Here is a 21260-nt window from a genome sequence, read left to right as displayed (position 1 = left end):
AGAAGCAAATCAATTCTTAATGTGACTTAGGAACAACAAATGTATTCCTTGGGCAGTTTAATGCTGCCTAAGGTGAATGCACCCGGTATTTGGCTTTCACCACTGTTTGTATGAAGGATGGAGAACAACGGATATTTTTAGAGTGGGTCATGGTGGAGGAAGTGCTCGCCATGTCCCTGCAGCTACAAGAGAGCCAATATCACTTAGAAACCACTACACTGCTAAATTCCTCCTCCTATCAGGAACAGCTCTCCTGGGAGAAGCGGAGCCCCTGTCCAAGAGTTATGATTTGTGGCCTACTTGCTGGTCAAATAAACTTGAGGACTTGAGTGTTAGTCCTTGCCTGAGGACTCGCACTGCACGTGGAGTTCCTGCACAGAACAGCTGCGGCAGATCCAAGAATCTGACAGTATCTTCAAAGCAGCAACCCCAAATCCATAAACTATCCATCATAAATTGCCTGTGGAGCAGGCAGCTTTCGCTGCCCGCACTGTAATTCTGCAGAATTGAGTCAAAGCTCTCGAGGTTACTTAACACTACTCAGCAATTCAGCAGCACTCTGGAATGACACTGCTATAAACAAACCCAGGCTTCTTAAAAGTTCCCAGCATTCCCAATCCAGTAGAATCATGCCCAAAGAAAATATGATGGGTGATTATATATATATATATATATATATATATATATATATTTAAGTTTAGGGGAAGGTAACGATTGAATTAGAAACTTAGTTTTCACAATTTATCTGGAAGGCTTTAAATTAACATTGTTACTATACTTATTATTTGATACACAGTTATTTCTCTTACATGATTTACCATTGAGTTTATCCACTTTATAGTCATCTATTTCTCAAGCGTACTACTCTATCATTAACTTAAATGATTATAGAGAGGGAGAGACGTACAAAATTGGAGACCATAAGTTTCTTTCCTTCCTGAACAAAGGGGAAATACTTGTAAAATACAGACAATTCAGTTATTTTTCTATACATCAAAAGATTTGGGTCATATGCGACACTCTACACTAAGGCAACTCTTTTCATGGAAGGGAAGAATTTTAACTCAAGAAGAGCGAGAAAGAAAAGAAAGAATTCCTTAACCTTGAAGAACAATAAACTCTCTTTCAATGGCTTTGCTGCAAAGAAAGTAGTTTTCCTAAAATGGAGGCTTTCTGAAATCTTGGGAAGGCAATTCCTTCCAGTAAGGAATGACCCTGCTGTAGCTGATATGACTGGGCTTGGCTGTGTGGCTTCCCTGCAGTGATCTACTAGAATATCTTCTATTTAAAACAAAACCAAATCTGGCAGGTTTTTCTTAGATATTCTTCAAAATAGGTGAGTTTCATCTTATTGAAACCAGAAGATAGCTGCCTAGCTACTTCCTTTGTATGATCAATAAAAAGAGGTAAGAGCCTCAGAGGGTGGTTCAAAAGTCACAAAGATTTATACCCATTTTCTGATCACTTGTCTCTCATGAAACATCTATTTCCTCCCGTTACCCCAGTCACAGACCCCTCATTGAATTTTGTCTGCCTTTGCATTTGAATGCAGTGAGTATCTTACAAAAAGACCTAGACTTCTTTTCAAAGATCAAGATACAGACAGTCCACTTTTTTCCCTTCATGGCTTGATCCTACAGAAGTTCATGACCTTGCCACTAAAATTGTATGCACATTTCTTTTTYGAATCACTAAATTTTCAGATCTTGGGCACTGGCTTTCAGCATTCATCTGTTCATCAGTGAACAGTCTGGAGATATGTACTACATTACAGAGTGTTTTTTCTCTCTCTATTCCAGCAACTGGTTCAAATCCTCCCAATTTGAAGTATTTTATTTCATGTATTAGTCAGTATACAGAATATCTGATTTAAAATTGTAGGATATTATCATAAAAAAGACTCTAGCATATATTAATAAGATTTATTTCTAAATAAAATACTTGGAGAAATAACAAATACCTGTTCTCCCAGTCATTGTACTTCCCAGGGCAGTGCAATCACTTTCAAAGCTACATGTGCTTTTAAAATTCAATAAAGCAATTTTTCCTTTCATGAATATATCCACTCAGCAGTTAACAGCACTAGCAGCCATTTTCTATTCTCTTCTGCAATATGAAACAGATCTGGAGCATAATGCATCCAAAATGAATTTAAGAGAAAGTCTAACTCCATGGAAATTAAAGCTGGTGCACACAGGTAACAGATTAAAAGCTTATTCCTTTAAGTGAATTTTAACTATGCAAAGTTATTTTTTTCATTTAATTCAAATAACATATTTTAGATCATAAAATCCACTAAGCAGGTTTGAATTATAACTCTATCCTTTTGCACCAAACTTCTTTTGCCAAACGTACTGAGGGTTCCCCTCTTAAGTTTACACATCTGATCCTGCTTAAATTGTTATGACAATCTTTTGTTTACAGAGGAAATCTTTGAAGGCTTAATATTCCAACAATTAGATACAGATGAGATTAGTGCTGTAACTTCAAAAGAGAACAAACTGCAAGCACATTGCTGCAGCAAGTGCTTCTCTGTGAGGAGCTGAAACTCTCCGTAGGGACCCACACAAGGGGCAGGAAGCCTCCAGGATGGATGGATGGATGGATGGATGGATGGATGGATGGATGGATTCAAGAGGGAGGATCAGCTTGTCCTCTTAATCAGAAGATGACTCAAAAGTGACACAGCTAAGATTTTTAGAGTAAAATGTTGATAGAATCAAAAGGAGGGGGTTTATTTTTGGTCAAAGAGAAAGGTGAACTCACGTGGGCACTTCACAGCAAGTGTCACGCAGCAAGGGGCATTCTCCCCCTGGCTGGTGGCTCTCGCTGTAACCTTCCCAACTTTCCCTTCACGGGTGCTCACTTTGAACATGGGCTACAGACAGCTTATTGGCTTCAAAGTCCATTCTTTTGCCTGGAAATTAAAAGGCTCCTGTGTTTTTAACCTATCCATCTTTAGAGACATCTTTCTTCTTCCATTTTCAGTCATAAATAATAGTCCCTGACCAGATACTGGCTACCTGCCTTAGCCAGTAATGATGAAGCTTCTTATGCCAATCCAAATTGCCAACGCAAGATGGACCGACCAGCCCTGTGTTCCTGCAGCCCCAAGAAAGCCAGGGTTCTGGCTCTGCCCTACGAGCAGCCCATTGCAAGGTAAAAGGCCCAAGCCCTTCCCTTTCCTGATGCTTCCTCACAAGCCCTACAGCTCAAACAGCAAATAGTTTTTTCTTAATTTATCTCTATCCTTCCTTTCMCCTACCTTCTTGGCCACCTGCCAGCCAAGAAGAGCAGCTGCTGTGCAACAGCTGGGTTTGCTGCTGGGTAACAACAGGGCAGAGCTGGCAGAAGGGACCACTACTGCCTTTTCCACTACCTCCCAGGGTGAGTGTGCACCAGGGTGGAGTGCTCTGGGTTTATTGGTGTTCCTCTTTGGAAAGGGAAGCATTTTTTATAGAGTTTCAAATGAAGTACTTGCTATGAAAGTGTTAATGGGAACATTCTTATAAATGCTTAGGTTTTGTTTGCCAAGCATGCATGTATGTGCATACCAAATAATACCTCAATCTGGGAAGGAGCTGTTATAAAGACAAGTCTTCGGTAAATGAATTAAGTAATAAAGGAAAATATTTTACTCCACAAGGCAGTGGGTCTGAGGATTACATAAATCAAGACAATTTAGAGTAAATGATAACTTAATGATCACATGATGCAACATCTCAGACAATGAATTTTAAAAATTGCATTTTTTATGAACAGACTTGTGAAGCATTTAAAATAGGCCATATTKGCTAATGCTAGAACTGCAATCTCAATTGTGCCTATTTTATTGTACCTATCACTATGATTTTTTTAATAGCCAYGCAGGAGAATATAATTGCAGAATTATTTCCTCCAGCCATCAACCAAATCAAGGCATTTTAAAGRGCCTGGAATGTTCCTTGACTTCAGGACTCAAATATGTATCACTTGCAAAAGATTCTGATTCTCTCATTTCTTTTTCAGGCCTGGGGTACTTTGGGTAACAATCCATATCTTGCTGTGGATGTCGTGCTCCGGAACAAGTGAGAGACACATTAGTCTTTGCTGATAGCAATGAGTTACAGCAGTGGATCACAAAGGTTCTGCTACTGAAACCCCCAACTGTCTTATATAGATGTTACTAAATATACTGGTACCTTCTTTGCAAGYAGATTATAATCAAAGCAAAAGGCCTAATTCTTCCTTGAAAAGAAGTATTAGCAATCTATTAAACGAAAATATAATTTTGACTCTCATCRAATAATTTGTAAGTATCTAAGCCAACCTTGAGATGAGCAGAAATCAAGAATGCAGATAGAAGACATAACATTAATGCACAGATCCACCACGCTCTTTGAAATGTGGATTGTGAGAATGTTAAAWGCTTCAGCCATAAACAGACACCCTTCAGTTTAATGACACTACAGCAAATTGCACACTCAGCTCATTTAGCATCAGGAGCCTAATYCCCTTCCATCCTCACATAGACTAAAAACTTATTTCCATGAATTCCTTTTTCACAAAACTGACATGAGTTGATATTGTCCTTTTTATTTTTTCTGTCACTTCAGAGAAAAATGAAAAAGAAAAGTCTTCATTTGCTCTTCATTTCACATAATCACTTGCAGCTCATTCTAGTTTTAAAGTAAACATCTGCCACCCACCCCACTCAATGTCTTCACTGAGTGTCATTTCCTTATGCACGTGTGGCACAAATAAGTGTTTCTGAGACGTGATGGGGTAGGATCATGACAGTTTAACACACCAACGAGAGCGTGCTAACAATACACTTTGTTGGCCACTGATAGTCATTTCATATCTGAGCTTTAAAACATACACAGCTGCTAAATGTCTCTGTGTTTCTGTTTGTGGTTCTGTGGGCAATTTCTACAGAGAGTTAGATCAGCTGAAGGAAGGGGACAACCCCATAGCGTTAAATTACAGCCCTTATATTGTCCAGATCCTTATTTTTAAAAACACGAGTAAAAATACTCAATTTAAACACATCTTTTTCCAAATTAATAACACTGCAAAATATTAAGTTGCAGAGACTTTTCACTACACTTTTAAAATAAGGCATTTATGCTCAAAGAGTCTTGAATACTTAACACCATAATGTGCCAAAATACTCGAGTGCTCCTTTTTGATATAATTATTAGATTTTACTTTAAAACATACACAGATCTATGCTTTMGATACTTAAATTCAGCAGCCTTAGTTTGCAGAAACACAATAAAAACTAAGAAATTGAAAAACAAATTGAAACTGAGTTCAAAGTAGGTACTTCTAGCTAGTAACTTTTTTGATAGCCTAATAGATGCCAAAACGAGGGAAGATTTACATTGGAGATTATGGAAATGTAAGATCATTTGAGAATAATAAAAGCAAATGGTGGGAAATGTTAACAGTAACATCTGTGAAAGGAAATTATGGAAGATTAAAAGCAGAGAAGATAACAACAATAGTAAAAATAGAGTTTTAAATTTAAATTGCTCCACCAGAGAGATTCTTTAATTACGCTTTTTGGAGATATTTGAGTAATAATTGCCAAAACAGTGAGGTGTAGATATTTATAATTCTGTCGGTGTATTAAARACACACTAAACACGATAAAATCACAAGCAGGAAAATTATAGCAGATCACATGACTGGGTAAACCAAGCTGGCTTTAAGAGCTGTAATAGCTTTTTAAATTTGTGGCACACACCAGCAACCCCAGGCAGAGTTAGCAATGAAGGCAGGTGCAGCAAAACTCACTACCAAGCTCAGAACAGCAGAACTCTTGATTTTTTCCCCCAGAAAGCAGCAGAGGTAAGAAACAAAAGTATCTACTTGACCTTCTGCCTGCCCACTGGACAGCATCCCAAAGGGTTAAATCCCCAATGACATTAGCAATTAGCCCGGTCTGCTCCTAGGATTTTAAGTTATTCCTTGTGATTTATTTTGGCTTTTTTCTGCTACCAACACTACGAAGCAAAGCCCCAGGTTCAATGCCCTGAACTTCAAAAAATGTAATATTCCAACTCAAGATTCATCTGCTCAAACAAATACCAGAAAAGACTTATAGTCATTCAGGCAGGAAGTCAGCTAATAAACTACAGACCATCTCTGAGATTATTTCATTATAATTATAATTAATAATGTACTACGGTGATTATGGTTTGGCCGAGGACTAACAGGCCTGCCTGAGCGAGGCTACGATAGCTGCCAAGTATCTTGTGCACATGTGGCAGATGCTGCAGGCATTTTAAAGACTCCCTGTGCCTGTGAGCTCGGAGACGGGGCAGACGGGGCTCGGAGCAGGGCAAGGGGGCAGCGGAGGCAGCAGCTCCCACTAAAGCTTCTTCCCAAGAAGCTTCATCTTGAGGCAAAGGGGGAAAARGTGCAGGGAGGGGATGAGAGGGGAACTGATTGTACGTTTATTGCTGTAAAAGCRAAGGAACCTGCAACTTTTGCTACTGTGTGCTAAATTCACCTGGTACATGGGGGTGGCAGGACAACGTGGTAAAACTCAGTGGAGCTGCATCCCCTTCTAAAAGGGATTGATTAAACTACCTTTTAAAAATTATATAGACAACACAGGATTGTTTGGGACTATTGCAACTTACTTTTCAATAGACCCGTTTGATTTGTTTTGGTTTTTTTTTTCCCCAAGAACATAATTCATTCTGTTTGCTTATGTCTAATCTCTTTTGGCTCATGTTACTCTGAAAAAGGTTTTGAACTCCAAGAATATTCCTCAAATACTCCCTCTAAGAGTCCCAGGGGGCAGATGCTAGAATGAGGAGGAGGAAGACAGAACAATAAATGAAAAGCAATAGCATCCCACAGAGAACTCTCCCCGGCGCATCCCATGTCACACCCACAGCAGACCATTCATCTTCCTACTCTAAATTGATTTCTTATGGTGTTTGGAGCGAGGTAACTTACAAGAAAGATGCACTTGGAGATGGAAAATACATGTCCAAATTAGAGGAGAAAAAAAAAAAAAGTAAAGGAGAAAAATACAACTGTCAAAATCTAGTGCCCTTCGGTGTCCCTTCATCCTCTCACTGAACCACCCCAATTCTTGCAGCACAACAAGCAATTTCACTGTGTTCCCTTTCAAAGCAAAACACTTTCTAGAGCAGCACACAAGCAATGCCTGGGCCTTAGCTCACGCTGTGTTCCCACGTTCTGCTTTTTATCGCTAACAGAATACTGCTTGTCCCGTGAACGATTCCACAATCGTTCTGAGCGTGGAGGAGTGCTCACACGCTCAGCCACCTCAGCGGGCTGCCTAAGGGAGGCCCTGCAGCAACTGGCTCTCTGGCATTCACCAGAGCGCTGCAAAGCAGCAGCCTGAACCTCAAACTCTTTGCAGTGGGAGCACTCAAGCTGTGGACCCGATTTTCTTTTACACCAGTTTCACACCCTTAAATTTCATAATTTAATGCTGGCTTATCCATGAAATAAGAATCGGATTGAAAGCACACCTTTGCCTGGAGTGGCATTACCCTTGGAAACATCATTAGCCCAGCCTACCTACAGACAGCTCGCTAAGAAAAAGCTGTAAGCTGTTCACAGAAGCTGTAACTGAGCTTGTCAGAGAAAACCTAAGCTCAATTATCATCAGGAACATGAAGCTGCTGTCAGCAAAAGTTGCAGGCTGTAGGGATAGACAGAACACTGAAACTTGCTTCCTGTTCATGTAAATTAGATATTTGCAGCGTATCATTTATTTTCTCCCTGCACAGAGATGCCAGCACAGTCCTTTACAAGGGAAAGGCCATGGAAAATCTTGCCAATTATGACAAAATATCGATGATAATATATACAGCAGGCACACGTCCTTCAACAGACTGCAGGGCTGAGSGAAAGGGCAACAGTCCTCTTCCATGGAAGTGCAGCATCCAGTGACACGGCATTCCTTGAGGCCTTGACACAAACCCTGTTATTTTTTCCTCAGAATGCAAAATCATCTTKAAAATGCTACACGGGATAAGACAAAATTGCAGGTACCTGGGCTGCTGTTAAGGACCAAAACCTACCTTGCCAAACAAAGAAATAATCTCAGCAGTCTCAGTATTGCTTTTGCCACCTGATTTCATATCRTAAATGTAAGATACATTGTTGAAGAACAGGATAAGCAATTTTTTTTTAGTGACCTACTACAGTTTTTTATGAACCATTTTGGCTAGCATGAATTCTGTTATTCTCAGAACTCATAAAAATAAGCAATTTTTCACACCTCATAACCACCTTCTTGCTGCTTTAAGGCATAGCATACACTTATAACACACACAAACAAAAAGCTGTATCAAAAGAGCATGATTAAGGTTGCATTAAAATGAAGCATTGAAAAGACTTGCCAAACAGCCATAATTTAAATCCCTTATACTTGTTCATAATGATAATATCTTTAATTACATGATAGCACACAATATTTTCCATGACACCTCTTTTGGGGGGTTCAGAATTGCCAGGAAAAAAAAAAAAGAAGTCTTTTGTTCTCGGTGCAAAGGGAAACAGTTATAAAATATATCCTACTTCACATCTGTAACCATAAACTCAAAAATCTGGGGCTTGCTCATGCAATTTGCTAATGCCAAGAGCAGTTTGAGAACGTACAGTGAAGACGAAATATATGGAAATTTAAGTTGCTGAGATCAAATAAATCTTTCTTGAATATGCATGAATCCCATTTTTTTTTGTATGTGTAAAGTTGGACATTTTTCCTCTCCAGACTAGATCTTTGACTCAAAATAAATCTCCTGACAAATCTGAAGTCCCTGCTCCAAAGCGTAACAGACGCTAGTCTCGGAGATGAAAGACTCGGAAACAGCCCAGGAGTTTTTAGCCTTACATTTYCTAGCCAGCCAAAACTATATAAACAAACCAAAATAGATCTGTGTACTGGGAAGTGCTGGATAATCTTATTAATAGAGAACTGATGACAGTTTCCTTGTAGTAACATGCAAAACATCTAAGTACCTGCAGATTATGCAGATCAAATTAACACATACATAACTCTTGAACACAAAACCAAACCTTTGATTTCTCAAGTGACAGCTAGAGTTTGAAGAATATGAGTAAAATTTTAAAATCTCTAAATTTGGACCTACATTTTCCAGGGAAAAAGTGGGTGGTTTGAAATCTGGGTGTGAATATTGCACTGTGGGAAGACTCATAATATCCTTGAGTCCCAAGTGAACAAAAGCCATGGAGAAGCACAAAAATGTGGGTGCTAGCAGCATTCTCTGACTTTAATTATATGATTCCCATCCTCCAAATTTTCCACCCTCTCTCTCACTTTAAGCTTAAGGTTCTCACTCTCACATACACAGCTCCACAAATGTCCTCCTGCCCACATCTCATTTCTCATTTTCTCCTTCTGTTGCTGAGTTCTATCCAAACTATTTTCTTAAACGCCCACCGCACACTCTCTGCTCCTTGCATCACACCAGTGCTTGCGTTCCAAAGAGCCAACCAGTGTTCACTTGAATTACTATCTAAAAAAGACTTTTTTTGCAAGGTCAACAAATGATAATGTAAAGAAAGATTTTTTTTAACTAACTGGATCTATAGATGAAAACTGTCTTCTTTATCCAAGTGCACAGTATTCAATATTTGACTAAGCAGATTGTATCTGATCTGTTTCATGGATAYACTCTCATCAGAAATCCATGAAAAGTAAAATATAATATCATGGATAGGTTAATATCCTAAAACTTCTTCAACTAATTTGCTGGATTTGTAAARCAAAAGCCATTCTTTGAACCCTTCATCCCTTCATGACTAAACACGTTTTATTCCTTATGGGAAAACTGATTAGAGAAAGATGGGACTGAAAYCAAACCCCTAAATCTGAAGGCTGCCAAACTTTGCAGCTGCTCTTTATCTATATGATGGTCTGATCAAACCCCCAGAGCCAACATCTGTAGGTTCTGCAAAAGCTGAGTTGTGTGTTTATATTTCCCAGAGGTGGACACAAGCCGCAATGTCTGAATCTGCTTTCACCTCAAGGAAAACCTTTGAGAGAAAACCCCTGCTTAACCTGGACAGGTAGCAGTGGGAGCACATTTTTATGCCTACGCCTGTATGCGAGTTTGTAAGGGCAGGCCACTGTTTCCTCCATTTTTTTCAACAGCACAGAGAATTGGATATAACTCCATCCTCACTTCCAAAGGGTCTTGCTTTCTTCTAACACCAGCAGARGTCCAAATGGGAGGAGAAGAGGAGAGAGTCATTGCCCCAGACAAGCCCTGGAGTTCAGACCTGCTGCATCAGGCACACGCAGGCTCCTCTGCACTTGGGCCTCTTCCCTGCCCCACATCCACCAGTTGGCAAGGCAACCTGCGAAATTGCTGCCCTRTTTCAGAGGTTTGAGATTGAAGATCATTTCTGGGCTTCTCAATATTTTGCTTATATTTTCAAGAATAAATTCCTCCTCTGAGTTCTTTTCTTCTGAGACATTAACTTTTTCCCACTGCAGTACTTGACATACTCTGCCCTGTACCCGGAAAAGTASCAGTTTCAGAAACCTTTCATTTGCTATTCTGCATGAATAAGAGTTTGATATGTTAGCAGGTATGAAGGATGAAAAAAATATCTGAAAAATCTCAGACAGTTTCACACTAAACAAAGCAGTTACCTGTCAGCATCCACAGTCACGTCATGAACCCCTCTCTGAATGACGTCTCGAGAAGCAGCCAGGTCTGGAATTCGGTTCAGGCTTCTGGTATATAGGTTGAGGCCTCCATCTGTCAAGTACCTGAAAATAAATGTGTGGTCAATCAGTGGGAGAGGCAGCCATCTGGCAACCGTGTTTCCCTCTGAAGTTAATTKACTGTAGAATTCAAATGTCTAAAGCAAGGGCTGCCCTATTAGCTCGTAAACTTCTTCTAAATAGTCCCAGCTTGTGTGTCCATTGCAGTGAGATGAGCTACATGCTTATTTTCCAGCAACTTTTGCCTTTTATAGTGTCTTAGAATCCTGTTTTGTGAAAACCTATTTAGAATGAGGCCATCAAGTATCTCCCTAAATTGACTTCAACCACTGCAGTCTTGTCCAAGAGCTGCATCCAATGCAAGAAACTTAACTCTGGGGGAAAAGGAGAAAACAGTGCCACTCATTTAGGTGGAAGAGTAGATAACCAAAACTGAGAACCCAGCTTTGTAGCCCCTTCTCACATGCAGTCACTCACACATGAGGGTAGATGTCCCCTGCAGCCCTTACAAAATCAATTAAATAACCTGTTGTTTATATCCATGCTCCTTCTTGATTCTACCACTTCACCTTCTAATAAACCACTAATGAATCAAAGGGAAGGTGCAGCAGCGCTTACTCACTAGAAAGCTATTAAAAGTTTCAAGCAGCAGCAGTAATTCCTGAAACGCCTACCTACAATTTGTCTCTGTAAGGGATTTAAACTTTGGTGCTTATGACTGAGCCATCCAACAAACCTGCCTAGCTCTGAAGATCTGGCCATAATTTCTCAGAATACCTTACATTAAACCATCCTTCTTCTTCTGCTCTTCCTTTTGCCTCTCCCTCTTCCTGTTTTTATGGGACCTTCAGTGCAGTAACCTGCTACACAGTTGGCAAACCCTTCTTTGTAACGGCCCACGCACTTCTATGGCACTGCACTAGTTATAATATTAATATGGATATACCTGCCCAGAAATAGAAATCTAGGAATATCCCAGGGAAACTATTCCTGGTAAATTTAAAAGATTCCTGAGAAGGGTGCTGTCCCAGTCCTGGGAGGAGGGATAAAACGACTGACTGGGGCTCACTGCCAGCTCAYATAATCTGCAATACTCCTTCTCCCAGAGCTATAGAATGGTGCCTCTCAACGTATATGGGTGAGGACAGGGCTTTCTGAAACCCTGGTTCCTGCAGCCTGCAGAAGAGAGCTTTGCACTTTCCCTCAAAGGTAAAATACTACTCCACCTTACACTTACATTTGCCCTTTTATTAAAGTCACAGTTTGGACTCTCTGACAGATTACACATCGAGAAGTGAATTGTGCAGTAGAGGCCAAGGCTCTGRGATGGTATACTAAACTGAGCAGCAGTTTCAGTGAAATTCAGGCTATATGGAATTTTTTTCCCTGTATAAATAAGGTCTGAGTGAAGAGGCTTAACAAGCGCAACAGGCCTTTCTCAAACTGATTTCTAATTACTGCTGCACTCCTAACCCCAAGTGTTTAAAGTAATTAAACTGAAAATGGGCGAGGAATAAGGGAGATAAGACTTTACATGGCTCAATGAATCCTGAATTTTCAGAGCATATTAACTTACTTTAACATTTAGCATACCTCAAAATGTGAGCTGAGCACTGCGACTGTCTACTGAGTCATCCTTATTACAGATGCAAAGAAAACTCACACAACAAGATGACTATATTCATTCTCTAATGTGATAAGCTAATTAATACAACTCATCAGGCACTGCAAAGGGTTTCTCCTCCTTTTTTCCTTTTTCTTCTTTTTTTTTTTTTAATAAGGCTATACATCCATCAAAGACATAATTTATACTTCCTTTTTGGAAACAGGGTCTTAAGACACTGAAGTCTTATATGTTCAAGATTGCTTTTCTCTATTTGGATACTGCAGTTAGTGACTCTGAGCTCCTGCTCCTAATTCCCTTCACTTCACTGTCTGTTCTGGCACACCTGAATAGGACATCCCATTGACAGCCTCTAATGCTCTGCCATGGACAAACTTCCCAGCCAGACTCCATCCACACATCACAGAGAAAACGTATCAGGAAAGACAGAAATATATTTGTTTTCTTGTATCTCCTTCTAGCTATCCACCATTGGATGTTACTTGAGGTGAGATACTACACCAAYCAAGCTCTGATCACGGACTCACCTTTATTTTAGGAGTGCATCACATCCTGTTGCTTACACACTGTTTCATCATAGCTACACACCAGCCCTACAGATTACATAGGCAGCAGGAGTGCCACACATATACAGTGCCCAGTAGTGATGTGGCTGTGGGATTTCCATTCCAACCAATGCTCCCTCAGTTACCAAGCAGCCTTGAGTGCCAAAAACTCAAGTAAACTCCACTAAAGTAACACTTTAGACAGCATTGATGGGTAAGTCAGAGAGGGATGAATCACTAACATGGTGCTTTTTTTTTCTTACTTGACGCTTTAGGAGTTCTGACATAGACAGAAATTAAGTGATTTATGTTCATATGATTGATATAAGAATTCTTAAATAGTCATTTGAAGCTAAGGTGGGTTTTTTTTTGGTTGTCTCAACAGAAAAGGCCTATATTAGAGATACTCATAAATCAGTCAGAAACATAATCACTGGCACATATAGAGACTTTTAAAGAAACAAAAGTTCCTTCGGTAGAGCAAGTCAAGTTCCACATACAAAAGTACAGCAGTCCCTCTCAGTGTCAGACAGAAATCAGCTCCCAGAGTCAATCAACTGAACAAGAAAACAAAAATAGACAGGCAAGATAAAAAAAATTGTCATTTTTCCTCCTGGGTAAGCCAGGAGAGTGACTGATCTATTTGTATCTCAGAAGATATTCCTACAGCTCAGATGATATACACTGTTGAAAAACTGTGGTAAAGGCCTATCATATAGACCAGACTAGACAACATCTAAAGTGGAAACAGAAGKCAGGCCTGTCAGCAACTGTTCTCTGTTAGTTGCATCCAAAACCACTATCATCTCAAAGGAAAAATAAAAATACTGAAAGAGGAGCCATCCCAAGGCAAGGGGGACGGGTATTATTAGCACTAGCAAATGACGGCTTACTAGATAACTGGGAAATTCCAATAAGTAATGGGTACTTCTGCTGTAATTGGAGTAATAGCAAACTCGAGTTGATGCTAATGGAGAAGTGCATTCAAAGAATGTAAGAACATCACTGTCAGCTTAGAGGTTTGGTTTTGCTTTTATCCACGTATCATGTATTTTGTTTATATCATGTAGCATCCATAACGAAACTTGCTCTCGTGTGCCGAAATTTGTTATGGAAAAACCCAACCGTGGTTATCACGGTTACCTCCATTAACCCTGTTAAGTGTAACCCTGTTAAGAGTGCCGATCACTCATTWGTTTAAAAGGGGTAAAAAACGCTCCTTACCCACTGTTGATGTCATCGGCTCTGAGACTTTTCCCAAGAATGTCCCCATCGCTCATGTAGCCGCCGACGTCCACTTCGGCGGACATCTCCAACTCTCCGCCGCCCTTCTCGCTCACGTCCCCCTGGGGGACGTTCCCGAGGCGGGACACGGCGGCGCGGCGCAGCGGCGTCGTGTACATGAAGCGCGCCGGGTCGGCGTGCACGAAGCGGCCGCCGGCGCCGCCGCTGCGCCCGTAGCCGCCGCCCAGCGAGGGCGCGTCGCCGGCCTGCAGCCGCGGGCTGGCCTGGCCCAGGCGCCATGTCACGGGCGCCGCGCGGCCCGCCAGGCCCRCCAGGCTCCTGCCGTTCACCTCCGTGGTCACCGTGCTGTCGAAGGTGGTCTCCAAGGTGCTGCCAAGAGAAAAGGGAGCGGTCAGGCGGCCGCCACGCGGGGAGAGAGGGAGGAACGGGGGCATTTGTGAATACGGTAACCTCCTATAAAATAACCTGAACACAACAGGATGGGTGCTCAAACACAGAGCGATTTCCAGCTCTGCGAATCATTTTGTACGACAGACTTGTCGTATAAAAACATATTAAAGTCACATTGAGGGTGTTGAGGTGTAGGAATGTCCTTAGAAGAAGCTCTGAGTGGGCACACTGAACCAGCCATACAAGAAGGTTAACAGAGCACACAGCTTGTTTAACAGCAYGTTTAGAAAAGGCTTGTTTAACAAAGCACATAGCTCTGTCTCTGGGGTGGCCTTGAGGAGAGAAAAACACGAAGTCCRTTGAGGAAGCGAGCCACGCAGAGAGGGATGCAAGGGAGGAGCACCGAGAAATGAACTGACCAAGTAGCAACCAAGCAAGAGCGCCTGCCCTCCTCGTAAAGCAGAGAATTACTCTATCAAGGAGTGTGTGCCCATGTGTAGGGATAGAGTAACTGGATATAAGGGCTACCTGGTTCTCTGCAACCTYTCACTCCTCCTCTACAGCCGTCTCGTCCCTTACATTGAGGCAATCAAAACAATGTCATGGACAACACGACCATTAATTTCCCGTGCAAGCCTCTCAGTCACACAGCAGGTGAGACCCTCTTCACTCTGGAGTTCTAGCAGGCTACACAAAATCCACGTACCTGTGGCTTATCTGGGTCCCTCTAAGGCTGGACATAGTTTCTTCCAAATTCTGCCTCAGGTCTGCTATATTCTTTACAGTTCTCATCCTTCTTGTTTCGGGGTCTTCCCCTGGAAGGAAACAACAACGTGAGCCTATATTTTGGTGTACCGAGTACAGAAGGTTAAACAAAGTGCATACAGAGTGGAGAATACTTACAGATGTTGTATTTCTAGACTGTGTATCTTGTCTTTCAACCTTTTTAAAAATAAAACCTCATCCTGTCAGTAATAAAACATGCATATGCTTGTAAATAAAATATGATATGTAAAGAAAAAATAAAAAAAACAAAGGAGTCCTAGTGAAGTATACATGACAGAGCCCAACCATATTAAAGAAATTCAGATTTACAATGTTTGGATTGTTATCCTCTGTAATCAAGGCAGGATGCAGTCCCAGACCACTTGATACATTACACAGTCTCTTTCTCCTCCTTGACATTTTACATGACTTGCTAGGAAATAAAGCCACAGTAAATCCGTGTCTGGAAAGCACTGGGATGACTGTTACAACAACTTCTCAGTATGCACTTAACATTGAGGCTATTTCAAAGTACTCTTTAAGTCAGGCACTTAACTAAAGCATCCTTCCTCAAATGGAATAGTTTCTTGAAGTGAGGGATTATTTTTCATGTGTTTTACTTGGGATAAAAATCAAAACACTCTACGCACACACATCATTTATAGAATTATGGATTTTAACACTCTTCAGGGAGGCACTGGGACAAACTGCTCTGGTTTCCTGAAGAGCAAAGCCCACAGAACTTCACCCAGAGCATCCTGAATCACATCTACTTCACATAAAAGAMATKAAAAGAAGAAAAAAGTAAAATTGCATATTTGTGCGGCAAAAAGGGAAATGCAATAAAACTCAAAGCAATCTGCAATATAAAGATTCTGTAGTCATAAATCAAGATACAGAAATGAATGTATTCCAGCATATTCATATACTGAGGAACTTTAGTTCAGTAACACCTTTTGCATACCAGCAACTTTCAATTAACATCGTTTTGTGTCTTTTCTTTTGTAGAATTAAAGAATATTGAAACAAAATCTGTGACAAACCCACTGGTTTGTTCACGGCTAGTATCTTGCTTCTGGCTCCGTCCCATATGTGTTGCTTGAAAGAAGGTTGGCAGGAACCACTGTTATTCTAGTTATGTGCACAATGCCAGCATTGCACATGAAGGGCAATTTATTTCCTTTTAATTCCATCAGTGATAAATTTCGTGTCATGCCTGACTTTGCTAACTTAATTTTATTCCTCATTCTGGAGCTGTTATAATCTATAATGAAATTGTACAACCACTAAAAATACCTTTAATATTTAATTCTAAATTTCGGCCTACTCATCCAACAGAGAGAGCAACCTTTGAACTTCCTTTTTGCAGTCCTGCAACATGAAGGAACTGATTCATCTTTGGATTCATGGAACAGGAGACATGCAAATATAAATTCAACATCATGCAAAATTGAGATCYAAGTAGAGACAAAGTCCTGGGCAGTGCTAAGATATTTCACACTTGTAAAATGTAAAATGCATTTGCACACACAAGTATTTCTCATTCTCTTGCTACTTTTCCCTCTCCCAGGGCTTTATGTGAGTTTTTATGGGATAAAAATTGAACAAGTGTGACATCTCTGAGGAAAAGATGGACAGAGTAGCTCACACAGCAACTATATCCTCACTGCTCATAAATACAATGCTGATTTCTCTTTAAACTGGTTTTACATTTGTACCACCACAGATTTATTTCAAATATAAGACAGAACCTGCAGAAGCAAACCATATTTGAACAACAGTGCCCTTAAAAATCTTAATTTTGAGTTCTGACTGGGGATGGAGCCTTTGARCACTTACAAACTGAATTGTTCCACAAGAGCTGCACCAGGGAGACCCAAAACCCTGCCCCAAACCAGGGCTGAAAGAACAGCTAATCCCTGCTGATACCAGAGGATTTTCTGCTACATACACAGAAAGACAAACTCCAAGGTATAACCAGACAGGAATAAGGCAGTTCGATACAAACCTTGTCCAGCTATTTGAGGAACTGAAGATAATTCATATTTGCAATGACTTTGCCCTTTTCTTCCTTCCTTATCCTTGCCAGTTGTCCTTTGCTTCATGTTAACACTGCAAGTTGTTGCAGCAAAAATGACAGCAACTGTCTTTTTATTATATATTATACAATAACTAGTGCAACAAAGCCTTAAGGTATATAATTGCAAGAAAAAAAAAAGAACATATACATGGCAAACTGACAAAACACATCTTCACAGAAGCAAAAAGGGGATTTCATTCTCAAACAAACTACCTTATTCAAAGTGGCATTATTCTATCCTTAAAAGGTGCAAGGTTTGAGGTCTAATCTCCTTTGATCTCTCACTGATACGAGGGATAATTTCAAAATCTCTCTTCCTTTTTTTTTTTTTGTAGAAAGAAAGATCAGTTTGGAATTTTATGGTCTTAAAATACTGTCCAGTACTACTTACAAAATTCTCATTACTAYGAGGTGTTTTTAAATGCTTGTTCTTTTTCCTTTCCGTCCTTATCATAAAGCTCTTTTGATGGCCTTATGTAAAACCATYGATGAAGAAGTCACGAAGCAGAAAAAGAAAATGAGACTTGACAAATTTTCTGCACYGAGTACAGAAATTTTCTGCATAAACCTAATTTGCACATTTGGCGTTTTTCTACTTTTTCAGGACAGCACCATGGCCTCCACCCACCTCCATCAGGCCTCCTTGGGGAAGGACCATAGAGATGGCAAGTGCTTTCTATATTCTGAAAAGTAGCTACACTTTATATGTTGGAAGAAACAGCCTTCTGGCTGCAGCAGGATGGGGACTCACCATATGGGTTCAAAAGGATCACACTCCCCCAGACTCCTTCCTAACATGGCCCACTGCCATCCTACAGTCTTACCCATATCTGCACAACCTAACATGCCAGAAACACTCTYTGACTTGTTATCTGAAGCAGTTCTTTTTTTTTTATTTTACATAAAAGTAATTCTGTTTTACCCCAGGAGAGACTGGGATACACAAGACTAACATCACGGTTAAAATTTCTAAATTTTCTAAAATTTCTAAAAATTTCTGACAAAATTCTGTTTATCTCACATGAACGACCAATGGAAATACTTTGCTGGCCCCATGAAATATTATCTGCTCAAATCACTTGTAGCTTCCATAAAACATAAATGTTTCAAATGATTGTTTCCAATTCTTGCCTATAAGCAACGAGCAGGTTTCCTCAATGAATACCTAGAGTAAAATCTTTTCTTCATCTGTATGAGATACATACAAGATATCAAAATAAATATTTTATTGAAGCCACCTGAACTAAACTTTTGCATTCACAAATCTGAAGCTTATCCATAATTGCCCACTTAATAATAAAGTTCACGATGATTTCAACACTTGCGTGCATGTAATTACAGTAGATAATAAGAAAATAGTAAGTCCCTTACTAACCAGATTTTCCTAAAACGAATAACAAATAATAAGCAGTTCCCTCATTAACAAAGCTCAGTACCAGTATTAGCCTCTAAGTGGGGAAACTGAGGCTCATGAGAGAGCCAGGATTTGCTCAGGGTCACACAGCTGACAGCAGCAAGGCCGGTGTAGGTTGTAGCTTCCTTTGCTACCAACTCGATTTCTAGGAAAAGCCAAGACTGGCATAGCCTCATAACAGAATGTATCAAAAGAAGTCACGTTTTTCTTCATCACTTTGAGCTTTTTACTTGGCATATCCCGCAAAGCCCGTATCTTTCACACAGTCAGGGCCTAACACACTGACGAGGGAAGCCCCTCCAGGCTGGACACAGGCTGCACAACCTGGGAAGAGAAGCAGACACTTCACCCACTTGACCAAAGCCTCAGAAATAAACACTCGGAGCAGGTTTTTAAAGCAATGAGAGATGAAAAGCAAAACCAGGAGCTCAGAAGTCCTTTGAAACACCTATGGCTGTGGATTTCAAATGCTCCCTGTCATGCCCTGATCTAACTGAACTGTGAAACCCTCACGCTCATAATTCCACGTTTATGGATGAGATTTCCAGCAATGGGGCTTGGAGGGGGGGGAGGAATAATGGCTGGGCAGTTTGTAAGTAGGCCAAGACRTTTCCTGTCTAAACCAAACCTTGGATTTAGGATTCCAATTTYAGCTTCATGAGAACAAATGTCATTAAAAATAAATTATTGATGAGTAAGCTAACAGCACTTAAATGTCTTGATTTGTTTTTTTAAACAGCTAACAAAATTGTGCTCAATTCTTCACATACTGCTGCTGCYCGTGCACCTATCAAAAGTGATTTAGCCATTTGCCTTCATTTCCTACAGTGTTTAGAGCTAAGAGTAAGCAAGCAAGGAGGGAATGGCAAYCCCCCATTTTTGCACACTATTGCAAATAAGCCCAGTTCTGTCTCAGGACATCACTGTCAAGAGCAGAAATCTGCTCCGTGCAGAGGTGTCCTAACTTAGGTCTCCTCCTGCTCTTTTGTATGTCAAGCCGAAGTTAACTTACCTAAAATATCAGTATATAGGGCCTGTTCTAGGTCACCCAGCATCGTGATGATGACATCTTCATCCAGATGTGCGGTCCCTTCCCGCAAGCAGCCTTCCTCCTCCTCCTCCGTCCAGCTCCTGCTGGGGAAACGGGACGCACGGGGCGCATTTTCATCGTCCGCTTTCCCCCCTTCCTCATTATTGATCCCAAAGCCTTCGCCTGCCCGCCGGGCTGCCGATCTCCCGGGCGTCCAGCTCCGGGCAGGCGGGAGCACCTGGAAAGCTTGGGGTGTGGAGAGGCTGGTGTGGCACAGGGAGTGCACAGACTTGGAGAGGGAGCGGGACAGCGAGCTCCTACTGGCTGCCTCTGCCTCGCGCTGCTGGGAACTCTGGCTCGACTTGGAGGCATTTCCGAACCAGTTYTCCCTGCAGGAGTATCGCCTCTTCTCCCCTTCGCCGATGAGCGTGAGATTGGTTAGGGACTTCTGCTTCTGGAGGCGAGCGCACCCGCTTCTGACCTCCTTGCCTTTGAACACGGACAGCTCGGCCGACCGCTGCATCGTGCTGCCTGGGGCTTCACCCCAGCCAGCTTCCCCGGATCTTCACACGGAGAGCAGTTCAGTTCCTCAGCAGGGTTTACGAGGAGGTGCCTCCCGCGCCGCACGCTGCACATGCCAGGTAGCAGATACTTGTGCTCGTGATGAAAAGCTCGGCTCAGACATGCAGGGTCCGAACCGCAAGCGACCAGGCAGGCACAGTCATCATCCTTAAAAATCACGCCGCCGTCTCTGCTGAGCCACTTCTCTCCCGTCACGCTGATCTGCAGCACTTACAGTCGCACTGACTTGCATTTCTCTCAAGCAGAAGAGAGTTGATCAAACACCCTGCTCCAGCACAGAAGCAATCCTAAAAGCCAGCCGTGTTTTCCCCTCTCCATGCAGTCGCCGGGCTCATCCGAGCGACGGGCCCGCATCTCTGTCCACAGCTGCCGCCGTCTGAAACCCCAAGTAGGCGCGAGGGCCGCCCGGGGCTCTGCTTTCCCCCCGCTCACCGCTCGTGCCTGAGCCCAGCGCTCGCCTCGTCACTTTAGACGGGCTGACACAGAACTGCAAGTGCTGCCTCCACGTCAGAGCTCAATAAAGAGCCAAAATTAACCAGTGAAGCAAAGCTCTGCACAAGCCTCCTTACATTTTAGTATTCAACCTGCATTCCCAGATATATGACTCTTCCCTGCTACTGCAGCGAATGCTGCTGGCTGCCATGGCAGCAAACATCCTGCTGAATTAAACCCCAGACACGGATGCCTCTGCCCAGTTTGCAGTGCCACAGGTTTCAAGACACAGCTGCACCTGAACGGGATGCTACTCCAAGAGAGCAAGCTCAGAGGYAAATGCTATTTTTCCTCCCTGCAAGGTAAGGATTGCAAACTATTTCTTCCATCTCACTGCTACTCCCTGTGCTGGCAGCTGAAA

General features: G+C 41.6%; 1 protein-coding gene across 2 annotated transcripts in view; it reads right to left on the bottom strand.

Moving 5' to 3' along the window:
• Positions 1-21260, bottom strand: part of NAV3 (neuron navigator 3) — a 247832-nt gene that overhangs the window by 87701 nt on the left and 138871 nt on the right. For both annotated transcript variants that reach the window (XM_026040972.1, XM_026040973.1), the window contains exons 10-12: positions 15243-15351; positions 14126-14515; positions 10658-10777 (exon numbers count right to left, since the gene is read on the bottom strand). In XM_026040972.1, the coding sequence (XP_025896757.1) occupies positions 10658-10777; positions 14126-14515; positions 15243-15351 (619 nt within the window). The remainder of the gene's footprint in view (positions 1-10657; positions 10778-14125; positions 14516-15242; positions 15352-21260) is intronic.

This window comes from Nothoprocta perdicaria, unplaced genomic scaffold (assembly GCF_003342845.1).
Source record: "Nothoprocta perdicaria isolate Ctin4 unplaced genomic scaffold, notPer1 scaffold_272, whole genome shotgun sequence".
NCBI classification, from domain to species: domain Eukaryota; kingdom Metazoa; phylum Chordata; class Aves; order Tinamiformes; family Tinamidae; genus Nothoprocta; species Nothoprocta perdicaria.
The sequence above is the reverse complement of the archived record's forward strand: the minus strand, read 5'-3'. Positions and strand labels throughout refer to the sequence as shown.